This window comes from Sinohyriopsis cumingii, chromosome 5 (assembly GCF_028554795.1).
Source record: "Sinohyriopsis cumingii isolate HCF-2022 chromosome 5, ASM2855479v2, whole genome shotgun sequence".
NCBI lineage: Eukaryota > Metazoa > Mollusca > Bivalvia > Unionida > Unionidae > Sinohyriopsis > Sinohyriopsis cumingii.
In genome coordinates, this window is record NC_142965.1 from 58,717,031 (window position 1) to 58,743,441 (window position 26,411).

Sequence of the window (26,411 nt, forward strand, 5' to 3'; positions counted from 1 at the left end):
CTCTTACAAATTAGTTCAAAGTCCTGAATATAACAGTGCAAGGTATAGAATTTTTATATAGCTGTTTGGATAAACTGAATAAATATAGAGTTGATCAGGTCCAAATAGCCCGACATCCAGGACTAGAGATTTTCAAGGTTGGACAGTAAAATTTTGCATAGCTCTGGTCAGGGACAGGTACTTTTATCATTGTTAGAAAATGACAAAATTACCTGTCCCTGACCAGAGCCTTGGAAAACAAGCCAGACAAGTGCTAATTTTCATACTTTAATGACTTTATTGTTCTGGTCGTTCATGCCTTCTGGACATACTGAATGCTGGAATCTACCTCCATTTATTTGCTCACATCCTGTCCATATTTTGAAGGTGAAATAGTAAGTTATTGTCAAGCAATCTTGGGCGTAAAATAACTGATTGTTTTCAACTTAAACCAGTGGTGGCAGGAATGTGAAAAATAAATGGCGGACTGAAGCACTTGAAGGATAAATGGAATTTATTGCAGAAAGGAAGATGATTCTAAAACAGTGTCAGATTAGACAAACCAGTATATGCCCCTTCCGATGGCCCCTGCAGTGAGATTCTTGACCCTATAAAACTAGCATTAATGACTGAGTAGCAAAATGCTGGAACCCAATAAAACTATGGTATTTCTGGCCCTGCATTGAGGTACCATAATGGATGTCTCTCGAGTCGAGGAAGACAAGTTGTGCGATCTCATTCAACGGTGGATGCATATGTGGCTCCTGAGTCCAAATTCTGATGCACACAGGCAGTTGCAGGTGGGGCATGGGACACCGGTGGTTGGTGGTATTTGTGATACAGCTCTGTGACGTCTCTCCCAAGTTGCAGCAAGACGCTGGCGGCAGTCATCCTCAAAGGAGGAACAGGCTTTTCTGGTCAGCGCTCGCCAATGGCTTCTGTCTAAGGCAGCGAGCTCAAGCTGGCGGGGTTGGATCACAGTCTGTCCATTTGATGTTCATCTTGAGGTTGTCTTTGTACCTCTTATGAGGGCGGCCTTGGTTTCGGTTTCCCTGGGCTAGCTCACCATAGAACAGCTGATTTGGGATTCTGCTTTGATCCATGCGGATGACATGGCCAGTCCAACGAAGCTGGGCCTGGATTAGTTTGAGGTACAGTGGCCCAGTAAAAGTCCAGTATTTATAGCCCTGCTGTGAGATACAATAGAACCCCATTATTTATGGCACTGCCTTAAGGTGCTGAAACCCAGTACAACCCCAGTATTCATGGCCTTCAGTAAGATGCTAGAGCCAAGAAAACTCCAGTAATTCTGGCCCTGTAGTGAGACGTTGGATCCCAGTAAAGCCTCAGTATTCATGTCCATGCAGTGAGGAGCTGGATCACAGTGCAACCCCAGTATTTATGACTCTGCAGTGAGAGCTGGAGCCTCCAGTATAACCCCATCATTTCTGGCTCTGGAGCCCAGAGCAACCCAAATACTTACTGTATGTCCATCCAGTGAGGTGATGGAGCCCAGAGTAACCCTAATACTTACTGTATGTCCATGCAGCAAAGTGCTGGATCCCAAAAGTAGTCACCACTTCATCAATATTTCTGTCAGCCCATCTGTCTGTTTACACTTTTAACCAGCATTGCTCCTCGGCACTTACACATACCTCATTGCAGTTTGATGAATTGCTTATTGTGGAGTAGATGGGTACCTCTGGTTAAGAGAATATGGATGAGTTTTCTGGCAGTGCTTCACAATGTTGGCAAAACTTTAGAGGCATAAATATCATGCAAATCTAGCAGAGTCAGTCATACAGTAGGTACTTGGATGACTTTGCCTTTTGCATCATAAAATAATGCATATACACTCTCGTGAAACTCAGGATACGCTGCAGGATTTGTACTCTCTTGGCACTGCAAACACACTGCAGCATGCATTTGTACTCTTATTTTTCTAAGATATAATCTTCATTTTCTCCCGAGTCAGGTTCAGACAGTACATCCATTTTTCATCACCTTTGACAATCTAGTTAAAATGTGACTGACAGTACATCCATTTTTCATTACCTTTGACAATCTAGTTCAAATGTGACTGGTCTCATTTCATATCTTGTGAGTAGCTATTGGTAATTTCAGTTTTGATCAGCCGTCAGTAAATGTGGAACCCATCTTGGTCTAACCTTTCTGAGCTTCATGTTATTCTAAAGTATAAAAAAAAATGGCTGACAAATTAATGCTCATTATAATAGAAATATTTGCACTTTGTGTTGAACATCTTCATCATTGGCCCCTTTCACAGCAGCCACTCACCAGTTGCAGACATTGTTCTGTACTTTGAATCCTTGATTTGCCAGGAACATTTCCATAAACTCAAATATATAACTCGCTGCTGTATATTAAAGGCTGAAGATCCACCTGAGTGCATTCCTTCAACAAACCCTTTCTGATAGAATGTGTCATTCTTCATCCAACACACAATTACTACTTCGATATTTAACACAAGAAAGCGCTGTTTGATACAGTTAACGTGTCTTGTATCTTAAATTTCATAAAGGAAGTTTACATTTATTCTCAAATATAGTTTGTATGCAGTCTGTTCCCTTTGAGGTTTGTTAACCAACATTTTTACTATCAATCACCCTAAATATCTTATATTATCTAATTACCTTTACAGCACCCACAGCATTTACTTTCCCCATTCATTGGGAACCTTCTTATGTTATCCTCACCATTGTATTGTTTGTGTCCTTGTAGCAGTCATTGAAATTGAACCCCTGTCTGTAGATAAATCTTTGATCATATATCCTTTTTTGTAGCACTGTATAGCCTTACAGTGATGGTGCACCATAAGACTAGTCAGTCAATCATTCTGTAAACTCAATAGCATACACCTCTCCCTTGCTCACTCGTGCACAATGGGGTCCAAAAGCATAGACCATTGATCACTGAATAGGATAAACCTCTGACTAATATTAGATACTTAATTATGTTACTTATATAATAATATTGAAAACTGTTTAATTGTTCAGTTGAACTGAGTTGATTTTATACACAATCATGACAGCTAGCTCTTGTAAATATACCGTAGACACTCATTTACGAGTCCAACTCCAAACTACCAAGCACATACTGTGCCAGCAGCTCTCAGTCTGTTGGGTTTGTTAGTAGTAATCTGTAGAACAATCAAAATAGACCCTGATCTGCAGGTGCATTATGCTACAGCAGATCACAATCTTTATTATTTGCAGTTTGACTTGAATTAAAACTGAGTAATGCATTAGGATTTGTGTGCCATTTGACTTTTTCATTGGACTCTTATCTCTTGATTTGATATGAAACATATAATTAACATGATAATACAAAGCATGTTTACTTTTAATTGATTGTGATAAATTCAGCAAAAACATGAGCAAGTCACAGATAAAACACAGTAGGCATTTCATTTATGGTATCACACTTATGGGAATGATTTTGTCAGTCAATTAACACTTCAGGTTTGAAATTAATAGGGCACCTTTATGATGATTACACTAAACCAACTTAAAAATTAATTTGAAACACAAATTTCACTTGACCAGATTTCTTTAATTGGTATTTCTTAATGTACAACCACAAATATTCATTACCAGCATTTCATTTGCCAGTACTTGGCATTTATAAAATGTGAAATTTAGCTTCTAACTTGATCAGAATGTGCAAGTTATTACCTCTCTTACATTCTATTTCTGAGTCAGCCACTTTTTCTCTACAATGCAATTTATATTTTCATACTGAAAAGTCAGACTCTATAATTTCTTATTCTAGCAAACTATTACTACAGGGATTTCCCAATGGTAATAATCCCCAAACATTTCTAGAATAAGAAACTTAAGTGACTTGGGTATTGAGGGTAGTGGCTGTACTAGTACTATACATAACTGCAAACAGCTTGACTGTGAAATCTGTGGCCTAGTCAGATAATTATGTCATTTCACTATCTCCAAAATTGCTTGATGGCCAAAATAATGTTGCATCCCACACAAGTACATTCATTGACAAGGTAGGTAATATTATTGTGCTTAAAACATCATTACTGTCTACAATATTTCTTGCATTTTTAGTTTTGAAAAGAAATATTTTGTTTTGTTGTCCAAATGATAGAGTTCTTGTATACAAAACAATGATATCAGTGTTGTAGACTAAACATATTTATAATGTAAAAACATATAGAAAATACTTTGGATTTCTAAAGCTGTATTGATGCTGATGATAAATCACCTTTTTTCCAACACTATTTCCTGTTGAGAAATGAGAGATAAATCAACTATCATATGCATTTATGTAGAATAGGTAGATCCCACCCTTATGATGAGAATTAATGGCAGAAACTGCTCAAAGACTCATTCCTGCCCATAAATTTTGATCCTTAGATGGGATTTCCTTATCCCACATAACAGATCTTTGGGTGCGATTTCCCTATCCCATATCAGAGATCTTTGGGTGGAATTTCCCTATCCTATATCAAAGATCCTTCAGTGGAATTTCCCTATCCCATATCAGAGATTCTTTGGTGGAATTTCCCTATCCGTAATCAAAGATTCTTGGGTGGGATTTCCCTATCCCACATCAAAACATATGATGAATTCCATTAGCCCAATTTTGAACAGTAAAACTAAGAATAGCTTTTATTACCTGTGTACACCAAGAATTTAGAATGCTAAATTTATAACCAAAAGGGATCAGTCCAGCTCAGCTGTCATGGCGTTTTCATGGGGAAGGTATACTTTACTCCCTTTGTCTTAGCACTAAATAATCTACACGTGTTGCTGTCCCTTAAAAAACCAAACCAAACATTTTTCATCAGCATTTGAATATACACCACTCTCTTGATAACTTGCACCCTAATAACTCGCTAACCAATTTATAATGTGGGGTCTGGTGTGATTCCCATTTTTTAAACCGGAAAATACCCCAAAATTGATCCCTCACAATCAAAATTGGTAATGGAAACTTTGATGTATCGCTCGTTTTATCATCGAAAACTGTAGATAGGACCTGGAAATTTTAATCAGCTCTTTGAAATATCCAATTTAAAAATAGGTTGTAAAATTTTTTACATTTTCTTTCCAAACGACATTTCTAGTACACCGCAATTAACGATATGTAAGGAAATTTTGATCAATGAAAATGTCATTCACGCCAAATGGAGGCAGTACTTTAATAAATAAATACAAATTAAATAATTTTTTTATCAATTGAAATTAGTGTTCTAGTTCTATCTTTTAGTTCCTTTTAAGTGTAATCGTCATAAATGCAATGTGTCCTCTTGTAAATAAACGTAACATGCATCAATCTACCATAACAGCTATGTCTGCAAGCATTTCTCTGAGTACCTAATTAAATGCCAACTGTGTTTTGATATCTGACTTCTGGAAGTATTTGTTGTATTGTTGCCTTGAATTAAAAGCTGGCCTCCTTTGTATTATCATGCTAATTATGTCTTTTGAATCAAATAAAGGAGGTGGAATAAAAGAAAAGTTAAAAGGCATGAAAATCCTACAAACTTAAAATCTAGTGACCCTGGTCATATGTAGGGTGAACTCGCTTCATTTGATCAATCAAACACTTATAAATGTTATTGTGTATGCAACATAAACTACTTAAATTAACCGACTCTTTCATAACTGTGATCAAAGATAACAAGGCAGCCAAGCAAAATGAATACTTCGTAAAATAAAGAGTTTGATTTCACAGATACGGAACATTGTGGGCAAGCGAATTTTAGAGAATTCTTGAACTGGCACTTAGAGATATCCTCAAGGAAGATAAGAAGTTTCATTATTAATTCCAATTCATTAATTCATGACATCAATATTGTACTAATTGAGCAATTGTCTCACGAAATAAATGTTGCATGTTTTTGAAAAAAGGAATCTTGTTTGGTGTGTAACAACAGTTAGTCTAGTTCCCTGCTCTGTTGACTCCCAATTTGGCAGGATAATATTAAACACCATTATGGGAACTAGACACAGCAAGAAAACAAAAAGCAGTGACGTAACACACCAATTTTTCACACGTACATGTGATGGTTGTTAAAACCAGTTGGAATGATCTTTTACATGTTGGACATTTTGAGAGAAAAAAAATGTTACTTAAACATTATAATGAAGTTCATAAGAAAAGCGCATTATAAAAAATTATTATTGACATGATTATAAATAAGGATTCAGTCAGTAAGCATCCAATTCCCTAATGCCGCTCCCCCCACGGTTTTCTTGATGTCAAAGCAATTTTTGGAGGTCCCTCAGTAACTCGCGCCTTGCTTATAGTGCAATCTATGTTTGTGGACCCCATTGTGTGCGAATTATCAAGGGAGAGGTGTAGTTGTAGATCATTTTTCTTTACAGATGCTAATTCTTTTCAACAAACATCAAAATGGATAGATGATGTCAGGACAGAGAGAGGGAGCGATGTTATTATTATGCTTGTAGGAAATAAAACAGATCTATCAGATAAAAGGTAAGTAAATGCCAAGAGAAAGTAAAATTAGCCAAACATTAAATATCACTTTTCAGTGCCATGATAAGGCTTTCAGTATATTTAGGCAGTATTTGTTTTATAATATTTCCCAAAATTAGTTGCTCTCATTCTTGCTAGAGAGAGCTCTTAGAACCAGAACCCATCCTTACTTTGATTTGATGTTAAACTTTGAAATTTCAAAGATGTTAATTGTTCTTTATTAGTTCTCTTTTTACCTTTTTTATTTGAAAAGCATTTGGTTTTTTATTTTGTTGTAATTGTTAGTTGCAAAACAGAACTTTTGCGCTTAGCCTGACTATTATTTTGTATTAGCATCATATATGGTGTAGAATTGTTAATAATATCATTTCCTCTGAACAGATGATTGTTGTCATCTTGCTGGAATATTATTCTGTGTAAGAATCACTGAGATCAGCTTTATTCCCTTACCATTTTCTTGCAGCTTACAATTATAAATGAAAAGTTGAAAGATTATTTTAGCATCCTGTTGCTGTTTGTTTACTCGGGTAAGTCACAGTGTGCTATATTTTCCTATATATTATAAACACTCGACTTGAGACACCATAGGCTAAGGCCCCTCCATCATAAAATTTCACTCGACTCCATCGGCCAGGGCCCCTCCATCATAAAATTTCACTCAACTTCAAACACCATAGGCCAAGACCCCTCCTTCATAAAATTTCACTCAACTTCAATATCTTACTCTGAAATATTCTGACCAATTAAAAATGTCTTTGGTTGTATACTCTGAGTGAGATTTCCGATTTAAATACATGTACAGTGTATTGCTCAAAATCTTTAAATTTTCTGCAAAGCTTTATCATGACAGAGTCAGGTTTGCCATTGTAATGTGTCGTAGTCAATACTGCTTGTCTAGAGGTTGAAATGTCTGTGTATTATACAGTGGTAGATCAATGCCTAATGCTGTTTACTTGAATACATAGGTAGATGGATCTGATTAGATTTCTGTGGATTATACAACGGTATATCATGGTTGATGTTGTTTACTTGAAAACGCAAGTAGATGTATATCACAGAGTCAGGTTTCTCTGAATTATGTAGTGGTAGATCATGGTCAGTGTTGTTTCCATAAAAATATAAGTCGGTGGATATCATAGAGCCATATATATGCCTGTGGATTATGAATGTTTACCTAAAAATATAAGTAGACTGATGTCATAGAGGCAGGTTTCTGTGGATTATATAATGGTATATAAATGTCTGTGCTGTTTACTTAAACACATAATGTAGACTGATAGTGTAGAGCTTGATATGTCCGTTGATTATCCAGTGGTAGATGCTGGTTGATGCTTTATACTTGCAAACATAAATAGAGGGTATCAAAGAGCAATATATGTCTCGGGATTATACAATGATAGATCTTGGCATAAGCTGCTCACAGTTGAGTAGATTATATAGTCAGTTTGCTTCTGCACCTCGAATGCCTATTATAATTTTCAAATGTTAATCAAACACAAATGGTTGTCTATGCAGAAGGAACATCCAACATTAGAAAGTACCCAGTTGAATAATAGGTAACTAAACTTTGAATGGCAGCCAGTCACATTCTACCCTTTAACCTGCTGAGTAACAACTGTGGCACTTCCCTTCAAAGTGCTTGTTTGTAAACTGTTGAAGAATAGGGCATAATTTTAACAACAACTTGAAAAATTCTGGAAAAATTATACCCTGGTGTGTCAAAGATTACCCTAAAAACTAAGCTTATTATCTTCTGTACATTCATAAGCTGGTGAAAATTGTGTCACAACAATTGGACTGTTTTCAATGAAATATGGTTCTGTAATTGTAATATCTTTAATGTTAAGCAGACAAACAAGTATGTTTTTTAACAAATCATTTACACAGAAATGTAAGATTAGCTTGTCATATTGTTATCTTTCCAGACAAGTAACAACAGAAGAAGGAGAGAAGAAGGCAAAGGAATTGAATGTGATGTTCATAGAAACTAGTGCCAAAGCTGGCTATAATGTGAAACAGGTACTCAGAATTATCTCCCTTGAGGTGCATGCATAGAAAAGTATGATATATACATGTGTGTGTATATATGTGTAATAATAATAATACATATATATTCAAAGTACATGTACACTATTTTATATTATAATTAGCGGATTAGAAAAAAAAGATAAACAGACTGTAGAGGTGTCTTTCGACAAAGTAGAGACAAAAATTGGTGTTCATGAATATCCTTGAAAAGATCTCTAAAATAGCACAGATAGTAAGACTGAAATTTTAGAAAAAATATGTTTCTAACTGATGCCCTTAAAAGTTTAGGGAGATGCAGATAACTGAGAAAGTTGTGGCAGCAGTCATTTAAACAGATCCTGGAGACATTGTGAGCATGTCCCATTATTATATATATTTGATTTAATTTATATCTGATTTAATTGTTTTCAAGTTTTAAAATCTTTTTATTTTTTTAATTTCATTATATGTCAAAATAATGTAGCTCTGTTTACTAGAGACTTGATACTTTTCTAGAAAATAGTTTGACTTTGGCTGCTCATTTTCTAAACACTTAAAGCTGACCTAGCTCCTGACCTTAATTCAAAATTAGCAACAGTCACGTAATCAAGTTTGTTAAAACTTATTGTAGGAATAATAAGTTTGAGATTGAGGCTGTGTTGGATATGTGACCCTCAACTTGTAAAATTATTTTAATGAAGTAAACAACTCTTTATTTTATTCTTTGAGTAAAATCATTGGTTCTTGTCAGGGCCATGCTGAGAGTATGTGTTGTAAACATGATCATGTGACCCTTATCTGGGCATCTGTTTTGCGCAAAATTCAAGTTTTAAACCATTGCTTGGAGAGAGAGATCTCAGTTGGGCTTCTGAACACGGGACATAAGGTGTTTCTTTTGTTGTGTCATTTTGGGAATTTTAATGTTTATTCAGATTATTTGGATTCTAAAAGATTAATTCGTTTCTCTGGAAATATTTTGAGTGCTCATGCAGAATTCTTGAACAAAGAAATTTCATTAATTCAGTCACCAAATTATTTCTTGTGTTTCTACCAGGAACTGTAGACTTCAACACAGTACAGGATACAGTATGTGTCATCGCCTTCAATCTTGGATTCTTCGTCGGCACTCAAACTTGAAATCATTAGAACATTTTATTATCAGGACTTCTAAAAGTTTAATCGTGGATTATTCTTGGATTATTTTTGGATTTGATTCTTAAAACCATAAGTTCTTATTTTTATATTTTTATGATATTTTTCCAGGGAAATAAATACTTTGTTAAATTTTTCAAAGCTTGTTGTTTTCAAACTTTCTTGTGTTGATGTTTATTTAGCCTAAAAACATAACATAAGACCATTCTGTTTCACATTTTACCATTGGTCATCCAGAACAAAAGTATTGAAAAACAAGTCTTTTTACAGTTTAAGAGGTGTAGATAAATCCAGTGTTTATTCAAGGAATTCAAGATCAGAGTTGTGGAATACATAGGAAATCCCAGAAATTCATTTTGCATAAAAGTGGTATTTTTCAAATTCTCAGAGCAGTGTTCATTATATAAACACAGTCAGTCATGATCAGTTGAAAAAGAGTTTAAATAGAAGCTGTCAATCAGCTGTCAGTCTTCATTATGAGAATGATGTTCAGTGTACAGAATAGCATCATTGTCAAACCATTGTATGTCAAACCATTGTAGTTTTTTTCTTGTTAACAAATGTAATTTTCTTGTGAATCACTAATTATTTTTCTTGTGAACAGTGTAATTATTTTTTTGTGAACGTGTGGTTGATTTTTTTGTGTGAACCAATGTAAAAAAATTTTTGAGCCAGTGTAATTATTTTTTTGTGATTTGGAAATAACAAGAAAAAAATGTTTTATAATTTCTGCAGTGCTATATAAAGGCAGGAAATATTAAAAGTCGCAATGTCTACGTGGCCAGCCAGCTGAACTCGACTTTTATTTATAAAAATGACAATATTTCCAATTTAACCATTGGATATAGTAGATGGACTTGGCAGAAAGGTTCACCAGAGTGCATAGTGTATCTTTAGTATAACATTGTCAAAATGCTAGGAGTTGCAGACACCAGTAACTAATATTCTAACACGCATAAGTTTTCAGTTTTGCTACTACTTCTTTTTCAGCTTTTTAGAAGGGTGGCAGCTGCTTTGCCAGGAATGGAACAGACAGAACCAAAAAAAGGAGAGAGTATCCTTTTTCTAATCAAAAGCTTCACTTATTTCATGCATTTTTTGCATATTAATGGTTGATGGGCCAAGAATTGTTTATAAAAAGAATAGAATTAGTTCATTTTTATAAAATCAACCTTTTTTAAATAGATGAGATTAAAAGCTGTAAAAAGAAAGCTTAGGAAGACTTGCTTTAATGTACTTTATTCTTTTGTATATTTGAGAGAGAAAAATCTGCTAACGATCTCAATATTTGGGATATTAATCAGTTCATTGTACTAAAATTTATATAGGATGCAAGTCAATATTTATTTCATAGTCACAATGTCTGTGTGACCAGCCAGCTGAACTTGACTTTTATTTATAAAAATGACAATATTTCCAGTTTAACCATTGGATATAGTACATGGACTTGGCAGAAAGGTTCACCAGAGTGCATAGTGTATCTTTAGTATAACATTGTCAAAATGCTAGGAGTTGCAGACACCAGTAACTGACATTCTCATACGCATAAGTTTTCAGTTTTACTAATACTTGTTTTCTTCTTTATCAACCTTTTTTACATAGATGAGATTAAAAACTAAAAAGAAAGCTTAGGAACATTTGCTTCAATGTACTTTATTTCTTTTGTATATTTGAAGAAAAAAATCTGCTAACAATCTCAATATTTGGGATATTAGTTCATTGTACTAAAATTTATATAGGATGCAAGTCAATATTTATTTCATACTTTGTTGTTGGGTTTTTTTCTGTTTGCATCCTTACTATATACAGATTATCATTTTCTAAATTTGCACTGTGGCTGTGTCACATTATAACTTAGAAAGTTATCACATTTTTAGCTTTCCTGTACAAAGCACAGGGAGTTTAAGTTGACACTTCATTAACATGAAAATTTGTAGAAAGCAGCTTAAAGTCTGTGTTTATGGTTTTTATGATGGCTGATATGAAGTGAACTTGCAATTTAAATTTCACTTCTGTATGTGCATTAGCATATCATGTGACCTTTTTGATAATTTTTATCAGAATTTATGGGGAAATGTTTTAGTTTAAAGGTTTTGGTTAAATAGCATGTGCATGATCTTAACGTTTTCTTGACCCAATTGACTGATAATAATAGTAATAATAATAATAATAATAATAAAGACTTTATTTAGAGAAGGTAACTCAGTTAGTTACAGAACTAATCTACCTTGAGGCCTTCTATCTGTTATGTACAATAAACACAGTATATACAACATGATGTGAAGAATCTGGCTTGACACTAAATAATTAGGTAATTTTAAAATTCAAAGTATCAAGCCTGGAACACATGCACAAGCATCTATGAAAACATAAACATATATAAAACATAAAATATCATCCTGCATTGAAACATTCAACTATAAAAATGATGCAAAATTACAGAAAAGCAGACTTGGACTTGGGGGTGTCTTTTAGCAAATATATGGGAAGAAGTTAAAAGGTAAAAGTTAGCATTTAAGGTTTGCTTTCTGTGGACAGCAGGTACAATTTTGTATTGAAGGTTTACTTTCTGTAGACAGCAGGTACAAGTTTGTGTTGAAGGTTTACTTTCTGTGGACAGCAGGTACAATTTTGTGTTGAAGGTTTACTTTCTGTAGACAGCAGGTACAAGTTTGTGTTGAAGGTTTACTTTCTGTAGACAGCAGGTACAAGTTTGTGTTGAAGGTTTACTTTATGTGGACAGCAGATACAAGTTTGTGTTTAAGGTTTACTTTCTGTAGACAGCAGGTACAAGTTTGTGTTGAAGGTTTACTTTCTGAAGACAGCAGGTACAAGTTTGTGTTTAAGGTTTACTTTCTGAAGACAGCAGGTACAAGTTTGTGTTGAAGGTTTACTTTCTGTAGACAGCAGGTACAATTTTGTGTTGAAGGTTTACTTTCTGTAGACAGCAGGTACAAGTTTGTGTTGAAGGTTTACTTTCTGTAGACAGCAGGTACAATTTTGTGTTGAAGGTTTACTTTCTGTAGACAGCAGGTACAAGTTTGTGTTGAAGGTTTACTTTCTGTGGACAGCAGATACAAGTTTGTGTTTAAGGTTTACTTTCTGAAGACAGCAGGTACAAGTTTGTGTTCAGGGATTCATTTAATGCTTGTAGGAAGAACTTGGCATTTGATGGTGTTTTAAGTAGTATGTGCCTCATCTTGTGCAATACATTTTAATCCAGTTGTACATGGGGGCAGTGTTGTTGCCGTTTATGGGAAGGTTTGAGGTTAAGGTTTCCATACAAGTTTCACTCCATATAAACAGTGGGTTAGTTGAATTTTAGGTGTTATTTATGTTCATGTGGGAAACAGTCGTTTGAATTTTATTTTCATGTATTGATAAGCATTTTGGTATGTTTTTTATTTGTTTTTAATACAATATTTACTTTTTTATGTAAAAATTTGTAATGGAAATGAGATTAGGTCTTTAAAATAAATCAATTCAGTAATAGATATGAGAATTTTAATGTCCACTTGTTATCCTGAATCCAGCATGTATATTTGCTTTTAGAGGGCACACACCATTTTTGTATTGTCCACAATCAGTAATTGTGAAAGGTGAATTTAGTGTTAACCTCATCAGTCTGCCCATGTCAACATCATTCCTTCATTTAGATTTGCAGGCACTGTTGCATATATGGTGTGTTATTTAGTGTGTGGATCCAACTAAACTGTAATGCCAAAAATAAGTTATCATGACCTGCACTTTATGCTTCAATAACTTATTGTTGCTTGAACATTGTGTCATACAGCTTTAAGTGTAGTCATGTTTTTCTCTGGATACATTATTTTTCATGCAGCATCATTGCAAAAGTTGGTTATTGTGACCTATATTTCATGCATTATTGACTTTGTTTAGATCAATTTATCAGGCAGTCTTGTCAGTTTTTTCTTTGTGTGGAAACTATAGTATGCATAACATCATCATTCCAATACTAGCTCACTATGACCTAATATTGTCATGTTTCATTGTCTTTGCTGAGATTTGTTTGTTTCCTCTAGCAAGAGAGTGCTTTCTTTATGTTATCACTTTATCCTGTTTCTGCTAATTGCCGAGTCAGATACAATTTCCTGTTAATTGTGTTAAAAAACAAGCTGTTTTTTTATCAGTTTAAACATTTATTGTGCAAGATGTACCTACTCTGATGCTTTAATGCAAATCTTATGGAAATGACCCTTAAATTACAGACTTGCAGAATAATAGCAAATGATGAAAATCTGGCTGTTGTGGTCAAATCCTTAAAGTGACATTTCAGATATCATCGGTTTGCTGCAAGCTAATCTATTTATAAATAACTGTTTAACAGCTTTTGTGCTTAGAGTAATTTAAAGCAATCTTTTTCTTGGAAAGGGTGTGTAGTGTTATAGTTATTTTTAAGTAGGTCCAGATGGTCTTCAGATGCATTTAGGACTCAGTATGTGCGTTTTGTTGATGTACTCTTATTTGGTTCAAGGGTCTTACATTGGTGGGCCATTCATGTTTGGTAGAATTATTTTTCTATTTTAGAAAGAATTGTTGTATAAAATGTATGCAATATTAATTTCAATTAGTGAAGATAATTACCATATTAGATTCTCATTATGAACTGGGATGGAGTCCATCACAGATTAATGTTGTTTTATTACCCCTATCAATCCCCACCTCCAGCTTCAGTCACAGTTTGAATCCTTTGTTGTTGTCTTTCCCCATACCAAGAATGATTGTCCCCCACAGGCAGTGTATATGGAGTTCAAGTTATAAGATAGGTGTTCATATTAATGTAATTGTGACCTGTGACCAATACTTTCCTTCCCAGATTCATGGGAGGGGGGTCTGCATCCAGGATCCGATGATACCTTCATTGGTATCCACTTGCCCTTGTGAAACATCATGCCAAGAATTGATCATGCTTCCCCAATCATTGTGCACATGGAGTTCAGGTTACAATAACTGGATGATGGAAGGACATTATCTGTCACAATAAATCATCAGAAGTGAGGATATGTAAAGAATGTGCATGACACATAGCAGAGTGAGACGTTAAACGTAAACTTGGTTTGATAATTGAATACCAGTGGTAGAATATCTATTCTAATATTATTACATGAAGATGGCATCACAAGTTGAAAAGGTAAGTCTTTTTAAACTGTGTCTTTGTTGTGTGGATTTTGAACCATCATTTTGCTGTTTCATTTTGGTTACAGATTTTTGCCGTTTTTCGTAAGTGGTTGTTACATGCAATGAAAGTTTATGTTGTAAATAGCTTCAGATAGTTTCTTGTTAGCTATAACTTTAAAATATATTCCAGTAAATGTAGTTTTTCTTCTTTTGAGCCCACATTAGGGGGAAAGTGCGACATGCCAGTTAATTTTCTGCTGCCGACAATGATGGAAATTGAAGGTTTTGGTTCACATCTTTCATTTGTATATATTTCCTAAGCCCTTCAATAAATTCTTATCATACAAGGCGTGCAGCACTAGTTCCTGCAATTGCTTTTGTTTCCTATTTCCATTGATGGAGTTTATATTTTTTACCTTCATCTTTTGTTTTATGTACTTTTAAAGGATTTTAACATTTTTATACTTTTTTTTGTCTTGAGTGCTTCATGTTTTCATTTGTTTGGAACAGTTTATCTTACTAGTGTGTTTTTCCATTTTGACTTGTGGCACTTAATGGTTCTGCTTATTTGATAGGTTTTCTTTCTTAGGTATTTTATTTTTGCCTTGTATCTTGTAATGCTTCATGGTTATGCCTAATTGAAAGGTTTGTGCCATTTTTGCCTTGTATCTTGTAATGCTTCGTAATTATGCTTAATTGAAAGGTTTGTGCCATTTTTGCCTTGTATCTTTTAATGCTTCGTAATTATGCTTAATTGAAAGGTTTGTCTTCCTAGGTATTTTTGTACAGTTTTTTATAAATATATCTTTAGATTTTTATCTTTAATCAGGTGACTTTTTATTTTGCATCCATCAGGGCTTTATAGGGAACATATTTATTTTTTACACACTTGGGTTTTAGCAGACAAAATGATTTTGGTCTGTGTTCTTTTTTCTTACTAGTAACTAAGTAGACAGTTGAAAATATGCAAACAGTGCCATGAGAAGAATTTTTGTTTTGAGATTGTATTTATCTCTCTAATCAAAGTACTTGCATAACACCAACCTGCTGATTAACAGTATGGGATATTTCAGCAGGTAAATTTACATATTGTGCTTTCTTGACTCACAATGCTCCAGTTGCCTAAGTGGTTTGAGCTTCTGCCTCAGCTCAGGGGGTAATGGGTTTGAACCCTGGCAGTCATACCAAAGACTTATAAAAATGGTACCAACAGCTGCCTCACTTGGCACTCAGCAATAAGAGGTTAGTTTTTAGGACAGGTCAGCCTGGTGTCAGGATAATGTGACTGGGTGGGACATCATGCTACATGTCTGTGGCATGATGCCCCCAGTGCTAGACATCTCTATAAACTGTCAGACTGCAGACATCATAGCAATATGACTGAAACATTGTTAAAGCTACGTTAAAAATCCAATTCACACACACACACTCTTACCATTAATTTAGTTTAGTAGAAAAGAGCAGTTTATATTAATTTATTCTTAATAGTGTAGGTGGTGGACATGTATAGACACTTAAAAGTTCCCACAGAAATGTCTAAATGTAGGTGTTGGGCATGGTTTACATAAATTTCGCAAAGAAATGTCCATAATGTGTAAAATTGTTATCTGATCAGTAACTAATCTTTATGTTCTATTACAATGAAATCTTTTTTAGAAGTTGACGTTAGTGATCCTGAACAAACTTTTTGACTAGCATTTTTCTCTCAGATTACAACTAAAATGATATAGCTGAAAAACATGTAAATTTGTATTTGAACAGAGTTCAGATAGATGTAGAGAGACAGACATACAGATGGACAGATTCCCAGTATAATTCTTTTTAGTATGAGTTATTTATTTTACATTGAATGATGTGTGTGTGTGTGTGTGTGTTTGTTTTACTATGGAATATCACTTTGCAGTGCTTGTTGTTCTTGTGGGTTTAACACCATTTTTCAGTACATGATAGGCTATACATGGTGCTCAGTACATGATAGGCTATACATGGTACTCAGTACATGATAGGCTATACATGGTACTCAGTACATGATAGGCTATACATGGTACTCAGTACATGATAGGCTATACATGGTACTCAGTACATGATAGGCTATACATGGTGCTCAGTACATGATAGGCTATACATGGTACTCAGTACATGATAGTCTATACATGGTACTCAGTACATGATAGGCTATACATGGTACTCAGTACATGATAGGCTATACATGGTACTCAGTATATCTGGTTTGGGAAGAACCCAGGAGAACCGCAGGAAGAACCACTAACCCAGGAGAAGCTGATGGTAAGCTTTCTCAGATATCCACATTGGCAAAAGCTCTGGTGGCGAAGTGGTTAGAGCATCTGCCTCTGATATGGGAAATCATGGGTTCAAACCCCCAGCTGCATCATACCAAAGACTTACAACAATGTTACTAACAGCTACCTTGCTAGGCACTCAGCATTAAGAGGTTAGTGTTAGGCCTGGTTGGCCTGGTGTCAGGATAATGTAACTGGGTAGGACATCATGTTATATGTCTGTGACATGATACCCCAGTGCACGACATCACTATAAACTGCCACACTGCAGACATCATAGCGATATGACTTGAAAATAGTTAAGCTACATTCAAAATCTAAATCACACACACAATCCACATTGTCTGAGCCAAAGACTCAGACCCACACTGACAGAGGTGAGGTGTCACTATACAAGCAAGCGCCTTAGACAACTCAACTACCTTGGGCCTAGTTTGCAGTACAAATGACTTTGAATTTGAAAAAGAAGAACCTTCATAAAAGTTTATTCTCAGAATCTAAATTGTATTATAGTTTAAAATCTGATCTGATTTACGGTATCTTATCCTGGTAGGACATGTAGTGTTACACTTGTTACCAATCCTTCTGTCCTTCATACCTTGATTTTTGTGTAGGTCAGTTTTAATGTACTGTGCGGCAGCCATTTGTATTGTATAAACACATTTCTTGCAGTTTCAGACATTTTCAGTTGATTTCAAAACACATTTGGTGTTCAAATGCTAGATCTCTACCTCCTTATAAATGATTAAGTCCGATTTATTGATCTTTTGACAAAAAACTCAGGTGTTCACATTCATGTATGTAAAATCAACCAGTTCAATAACAATTTAAGGACATAAGTGAATATGTGCAATTCATTTTTTTTTCTCCAAATTTTAACAAATGAGTCTGCATTGTGTGTATGTTCGCTTGTTGTGTGTACTGCTTTTAATTCTTTTAAACATTTTTGATTTGCTATTTTGGTTTTCCTTTCCTTAACTTTGGTTTTAGTGACAGAGGTGAAGCTCAAGGATACTCCTCAAGAACCCATGGCACAAGAAAGCACCTGCGCATGCTAGCTCTGCAATAAATGTTGTGCCTTCATTGATGTATTTGTGATATATCTGTTTTGTGAAGAACACTGTATATGTATTTTAATGTATTTATGAAATGCCAATCTTAAGATTTTGTCAAACACACGGACTTTTAGTCATTAAAAAAGGCAACTCCTGGAAAGAAGTGCATAGTATTTCCTTAAAAAATGTTTTTGCACAAATTGATTAGTTTGCTTATACATTATTTTCAGTTTGAGGAAACATGTCACAAAATGGATGAAACAAATCTAGGTTATGGATTCATTAAGAGACATGATGTTCACTACCACAAATGTATTGAAATGTATTTGTGGTGATATAGATTACTAAGTAGTTGTATGAAATAATAAGTCAAAATAAATATGGCTGTGGGTTTGAGCAAGACTTTACTGTGGGCATGGAAATTGTACATTTTGCAGAATGAATAATGTGCAAGAAGTATGTGTGAGGAGAGGTCACTACACACTGCCAATCAAATATATGGGAAGACAGTTCGTAAGGGAGAAGGCAATATTAGATTTGATGTATCATGTGATGTCATGAAGCATGCAACATTTTGTTTTTGGCAATAGTTCCTGCTGGAACAAGTATAATTCCTGTTAAATGTGGCATTCCATAGGCAAAGTGAAATCCATACTGTCCTAAAATGTAACCCTGTAGTCAGCCAATCGGAACTCTGTATTTATTATATGATGTGCCATACATGCCATGTATACTACCTTTTGGTAAATATTCCAGACGTACAACATATTTTATACCCATCTTGAATCAAAATGTTTTTGTGTCAAAATGTCATCACCAAGTAAATTCATAGAAGATAAGTTTGTTTACATATATTCATCTAAATATAGCTTGTCTGCATTGTTTTGAAAATAAGATGAGTACCTAGAAAACAAACAAAATCAGCTGTAGTATCATACATCTTTCTATAGGCCCTTCATTAGTACAGTATTTTGTGCTATCCAATTTATGACACCCAGTTAAGTCTTGCATTTAGGTCACTTTTCAGGCACTGTGATGTTTTATCCATTTCCTATAAACAATTTTTGTCCTCAAGTTATTCATTTGTTTGGGAGGACATCATGGTTGAAAACATGTTCTGACAGGCAGTCTGTTGATTTCCTTTGAGTGTTTTTTGAACTGGCGATTATTGCAGCCTTACAGTAAATTTTATATGCATGATAATTACCATCTTACAGTCATTGTACGCATGATGATTACCGCCTTACAACCATTATACTCATAATAATTATGCCATTGTACTGATGATTGTTACAGCCTTACAGCCATTATACTGATGATTATTACAGCTATTCAGCCCTTATACTCCTGGTTATTACAGTCTTACAGCCAATCTACTGATGATTATTACAGCCTTACAACCATTATACTGATGATTATTACAGCCTTACAGCTATAATGAGGCATGATGTAGAATCAAATAAAGCCACATCACACTGTGGGTTATCTCTATATTGACGAGGCTTTTAAAGAGTTCAGTTATCAAGTGCTTCAAGACATCTTTACAAAAGTTATGTCCCCTGATTGCCCATCAACCTGATGGCAACATTGCCTTACCATTTGTTGTTGGATATTATCCAGATTTGGTTTACATATTGGTGAGACCTTGGATGAGTTTCATTTGATTTCCATCATTACATGACATGAATGAAAGGAGTTATGGCTCCAGATTTCCTATCCTCCTAACTTTGGTTTTTGCTATAGTAACATTTCTGAGGATTGTTGGTTTTTAAGTACATTTAGTATGCACCATGATATTGATAAGATCTTGAAATAGTTTGATTTCCAGTATTTCATAACACAGCAGGAATTATAGCTTCTGATTTTCTAACTGTAGTCTGTGGCTTCAATTTACTAAGAATTATTGGATTTCAACATGAAGCTCTATATTGATAACATCATAACTTGTTTTAATTGCCAGCATTCCAGATTATTTTTTAAATGAGTTATGACCCCGATTTCCTGACCTCATGACTTTGATTATTTATATTGATGAGATCTGAAATAATTGGATTTTCTGTATTACATTAAATGAGATGGATTTCCTGTATTACATTAAATGAGATGGATTTCCTGTATTAAATTTAATGAGATGGACTTCATGTATTACATTACAGATTGTATAGGTGTTACTATATATACTTGCTTATAAGACAATTTCAACTGCAATCAAAATGTGTCCTGATCTGTGTGCTGGCCGATAGGACTTACAGTGTTTGTTCTACTCCCTGATCTGTGTGCTGGCAGATAGGGCTTATAGTGTTTGTTCTACTGAGGCTCCTAGCAAACTTCATTGACCCAGATTTTCCCAGTACAATCTGTTTCAGCAGATCTGGGTCCGTGCAGTTTGCAGCTAAACAGAACTTATTTTATTGAGTACAGATGGCATGTACTCTCAGGTGCCAGTTTTTCTAGGCTTTGGTTTCTGAAGACATTATCTCTGTTTTAAGGCACTGATGAGCAAATTGTAATGAGCCGGGCCCTTTGTGATGCACCTGTTTGTCAGTAGCTCAAATTGTTGTGAAGTGGTACTTAAAATCTGCATGTTCATTCTAGATGGACCCTTTGTGATGTGCCCATTTGTCAGTAGCTCAAGTTGCTATGAATTAGTGCTGAAGATCAGCTGTATTCATTATATCTCAATATGACATGAAAGGATAGTGTCACCAGTAATACACTTAATTATATTGCTATGCCATAAATTGAACTTGTTTTATTAATGCTCTTTCTTATTAGAACAAGATGAATAATTCATTGTTAAATAACAAAACCTTTGAGATGGAAGCAAGAATTATAATGTTTTTGTTTGGTTCATTTGTGCTGTCTTCGCTTACTTTGGCTGAATCATGTTGTCTGCTTTTCTTTTTGCACTTGTTAAATTAGTTTGTAATGGTAATTATCCATTATCAGATTTCTATATGAGTATTAATATATACTTTGAATACATATTTCTCACTCTATGCCAGATTTCTAATGCATATATTCTTTTTGGAATATTCAGATGTAAAAGGCACTCAGATTGGAGAAATATATTAAAATCCAGTCTTGTTTCAAGTATGAATAACAAGGACATCACAGAACTGGAAATCACCACCTTTTTGTGACATTTTTCCCTTTTATTCCTTTATCAGTTGAATAAAATTACATTACCATGCAATCTATAAGTTCAGGCTTGCTCAGAAAAATGCATCTCACGGTGTTTAGATACACAATAGAAAAGTCATTGTTCTGTATGTTTACCAAAGGTTATTAATATTATAGGCAACAAACTTACGACTGACTTGCATGTGATGATGCACTTGGTCATCAATCAGTGGACACAGGTCAATAAAGTTGATCATGGCTGTGATGATGATATTGGTCATGGGTCAGTGGACACAGGTCAATAGAGTTGATCATGGCTGGGATGATGCCATTGGTCATCAGTCAGTGGACACAGGTCAATAGAGTTTATCATGGTTGTGATGATGCTGTTGTTCTCAATCAATGACCACGGTAGAATTGATCATGACTGATTATGCAGTTGGTCTCAATCAGTGGACACAGGTCAGGGAATGTTGATCATGACTCATGATGCAGTTGGTCATCAGTCAGTAGACACAGGTCAGGAGATGTTGATCATGGCTGTGATGATGCCATTGGTCATCAATCAATGGACACAGGTCAGGGAATGTTGATCATGGCTGTCATGATGCAGTTGGTCATCAGTCAGTAGACACAGGTCAGGGATGTTGATCATGGCTGTGATGATGCAATTGGTCATCAATCAGTGGACACAAGTCAGGAGATGTTGATCATGGCTGTAATGATGCCATTGGTCATCAATCAATGGACACAGGTCAGGGAATGTTGATCATGGCCATGATGATGCAGTTGGTCATCTATCTGTGGACACAGGTCAGGGACTGTTGATAATGGCTGTGTTCAGTAAGATTAGTAGCAAACATTACAATCCTACTGCAGTAGGGTCTGTCAGTTTATTGCATTAGGGAGCAAAAGCTAACAGTCAAGAGAGATAACTCCCTGAGAATAAGACACCCAAAAGTTGTTTCATGCACAGAAAATTTGCAATTGAGACATGTAAGCAGTTGGTCGAGGAATCGGGATACATTGTTAACTAGATTGTTGTATGTGTATTTAGATATATGCTCTCCATTAAGTGGATTAAATGCACATTTTCTAAAATAATATTTATTTCATAATCTTTAAGAACCCTGATCTAAAATTTGGTAAATTCATTGCTATGTCAATTCACTGCAAGCAATTACAGGCAGGAATGGTCATTTTATTGGTGACAAATTGCCTTCTGCATTTAAAGTGTCTGATGTTTTCCTTATTAAAAAGAGGTATTGCATTGGTCAACATATTGGACAGTAGCTGTTCCATGTCAGAAATAATCCTGGAATGCATTTATGAATTGCTATGTATTTGTACAATTTAAGTTAACGATTTTTTATATATGGGTGAATGGATATATAAAAGAGAATGGCAGAAAAGTTCCCAGCTCTGTAATTGGTTTGTAAGTCATATTTGCAGAAAGACGTATTTGAAATTAATATTTGTTTCTGATCTCCTCTGTTTACACTCTAACTATTCAACATTTTTTCTATTTTGTTGATAAGGATTTCCCCATTTATATGTTGAACAAGTTTTGTGAATTACCAACATATATTTCTGTAATTCCTTTGATGAACCAATGTAGATTTGTTTTATATCATTATTTGCTGTACTTAAAATTAATTTTCAAAACTTACCAGATTTATGTTTTAAGTGGGAGTGGAGAGTGGGAGTGGAGACAGAAATATTTCAGACTTGTTACATTGTAAAATAAATGTCTATAGAATTTGTGTAAAATTTGTATATGTTTATATGATTCAGAGATGAAAAGGTTTTTTTTATACCTATTTATTTGTATGTGCTGTTGGAATCATGAAGAAGAGTCATCTTAAAACTAATAAACTGAATGAAAGAATCATCATAAAAAAAACTGAACATAGAAGTCAGCATTTATTAATATCTCAATTTTCTAATAATTTTATTTATTTTTTTCATTCTAAACAAATTACATCAACACTTTATAAATAAATGGTTTTGTAAAAAAAAAAAAAAATTGAATTAAAATTTTGTTTCAAATTGTGTGCACTTTTTCCACAAATGAGATGATGTGTGTAATATGCATGTGCTTATTCATGTAAAATGACTTAAATAATGATTGTTTATTTTATTAGTTTGAGAGGGTCTCTAGAGTTCAGTGTGTTTCCATCATTACTTATATAGATGCATGGAGTGTTGTCTTGTTCCATCCACTGTACCCGTGCTTAAGGTATATTTCTTTCAATATTTTAAACTAACTGGTATGATTTTTTATATTAAAATTTTCCTAGTTCTTTTTCACTTTTTCCCATTTAAAATATTTATGGCCTCTTTTTCACTCTGAGCTTTGTTCTTTCAAATTGAATCAAGATTTGTTCAGTTTATTTACAGAGGCACTTCTTTGCGTACATGTTTAGTCCTCAGTTTATGAGGGACATCTGTTTAAACTATAAAAAAAACTTGGAATTGTTTCTCCACAGTAATTAACTGAAACCCATGTAACAGTTTGGCAGGTTTAATGCAAAGTTCACAAGAAATGTTTGGTGATGACATCTTTCTTTATAAATATATGTTTACCCTCAGCTTGCATGCAGTATGATATCATTGAAGTCATCATGGTCCGTATGTTATGGGGTGGGTTGGTATTGAAAATGAGTTAAGAAGATATTAAGACTAAGTCAATCCACATAATTTGTAAGCCTGTCCTTCGATCATACATGCAGAACACTTAAATTTTTAAGCACATATAGACTTTTTGTCAATTAAACTTCAGAAATGTTCCAAAAAGTTGGAGAAGGGCATATGAAAATGAACCTCAATAATCCTTATGAAATGAGAAACTTAAAATTGATTAACAATTATGTAGTTCCATCCATTTATATTTGAATATATTGTATTATCCTTATAAGATTTGTATCAGAATAATTGGCAAAAATTACCAGAGGTCTTCTGCCTGGCATTTAGTTATGAATGAAAGATTAGAAGAGAGGAATTAGCAAATAGATGAACAAGTCACATACAGTCTGTAATACTTTGTGTAATGGTGTGTAATTGAGTGTACAATAAATATGTAACAGGCATTTTAAGTATAATTGAGTATACAATAAATATGTAACAGGCATTTTAATCAGTCATTGTACATTGTCACTGAAGAAAGAAAGTAAGCTGAATAGGTTCTGAAAGAAAGAGGAAGGGTGTCAGCAATCTGAGGCTTATCTCACTCGCTTCTTCAGTATCGTGTTGTGTTGAACAGATTGAAGTAATTTAGCAAGGCAAAAACTGGTATTTGTTTATGATACAGAATGTTAGAGAAGCCATGGTGACTCGTTAGTTAGCATGCTGGACTCGAGATAGAAGGGGTAATGGTTTGAATCCCAACATTGTATCCATTTATGTTGGATACCATGATGTGTCATTGTGCAAGGCACTTTTCTCCAGTTGACCTATTGTTGCTGTGCTGAAGAATATCAAATCAAAACCAGATCAAATCATACCTGATGAGTCTTTGATTCCTAATGTTTCTCCCTGAGTGTAAAAATAGTTAAATGTCCAGATATTGACTTCGCTTGGTTACAGATTAATGCCATAATATCTAGCTTGCATATATGAAAATGAATTTAGTTTAAATAAATGAAAGGAAATGTTTCAGTGTGTAACAGTGACTTGACTTCATTGTAAAGGACTCATTCAAGTAAGTGGACATGGCCTGTACAGATGTCTGCCAAAAATATGCTTATGAATTTCAGAACACCTCAGTGTCAAAGTTATGTGTTACATTTGTTTATGTTGTAAATTAATTATTGAAGTCTTTCTGGTAATGGAATAGTTTCAAATGTTAAAGAATGTTGCATTTTGTCCAGAATCAAGACTAAATGTGTTCGTGTTACGTGGTACTTTAAGAAGTTCGAACCAGCAATTCACACCATCTCTGTGATGAAATGCAAGCAGTTGCTTTCATGAATTGACTTCTTTGAGGAAAATTAAGTAGCACTTCCTTATCGAATTTTGACTGCATGTGTTTTGGGGTTTAAAAGCACATTGTAGTTTTGAAAAATGACATTTTTGGAGTGTAGAAGTATAGTGTAGCGTCGAAAAATGACATTTTGGGGGTATAGAAGTACGCTGTAGTGTAAGGTCAGTGACATTTACCATATATATTTGGTGAATTGATTATAGAATCTGCTTACTTTTTGGCTGTGTCTGTAACATCACCATGAAGATTCTGTGTTAAAATTGCTTGTTCAACATTTTTATATTCATTATACAGTGGGAGCATAATTATAAATATAGTTTATTGATAATGAGATATCAGGTAGGTGAAAACCTTTTAATTTTGGAGACAAAATTATATAAGTATTATTGTACAATAAAGTGGGGGTCAGAATAGTGATTATCACTTTGTTCTTCCTTCTCTTTCAATATTTATAAGTATGGCTAAATTATTATTGTTGTGGGTACAAATATTAGTCGCACAGAAAATAGGTAATTTGTGGGGCTTAAAGAAAATATTCCTTGAACACTTCCACAACAAGTTGAAATTTTGAATAATAAATTTATTTTTGTCCACATTTTTAGCAGAATGGAAAGGAAACTTAATTTCTGTGCTCATGAAAAACTTGATTCTTTGAAAGTTGGTACTATGAGTTTCACAATCCAACTGTAATCTTGATTCGCATTTACCATGCTAGATTAAGTTGAAATGGTTTTAATTTTGTAAGATACAAACCTCCGCTGTCTTTTTTTCTCTTTACAGTTTTATAGTGATTAGAATGTTGTAAGATTTTACTCAAAAATATATTTTGAAATGCAAACTTTAACACGTAGTAAATATTGATATCTGGTGTCATCCGTCATGCGAAGCATCAGATAGGTATGAAAGCAATATAGTTAATTGACAGATAGACTATGAATACTGGGCATGCTAGTTAATTTCATTTCTTGTTGCCTTTATATTTGCATGCAAATTTACCATAATAAAATATTCTAAATATTTTGGTTTTCTTTTCTGGTCTTTTGGTATTTAAAAAAAACAAAAAAACTTTTGTGAATTGTTAGCTGTTCATGTTGATTAATGCTGGTGGAAATGAAAGTTTTTTGTTTTTAAATGAACAAAACGTTTTTTTTCAAAAATAGTTTTATTGAATCAGAGAAATATGGAGGC

General features: G+C 34.2%; 1 protein-coding gene across 6 annotated transcripts in view; it reads left to right on the forward strand.

Annotated features, from left to right (window-relative positions):
* Nucleotides 1-26,411, forward strand: part of LOC149799243 (ras-related protein Rab6) — a 58,169-nt gene that overhangs the window by 25,052 nt on the left and 6,706 nt on the right. For 3 of the 6 annotated variants that reach the window (XM_089958517.1, XM_089958519.1, XM_089958521.1), the window contains exons 5-7: nucleotides 6,354-6,465; nucleotides 8,391-8,484; nucleotides 10,615-10,678. In XM_089958517.1, coding sequence (XP_089814643.1) covers nucleotides 6,354-6,465; nucleotides 8,391-8,484; nucleotides 10,615-10,678 — 270 coding nt within the window. Of the gene's footprint in view, nucleotides 1-6,353; nucleotides 6,466-8,390; nucleotides 8,485-10,614; nucleotides 10,679-18,053; nucleotides 26,241-26,411 lie in introns of those variants that run through there. The other 3 variants (XR_016421117.1, XR_016421118.1, XM_089958520.1) reach the window with 3 other exon arrangements.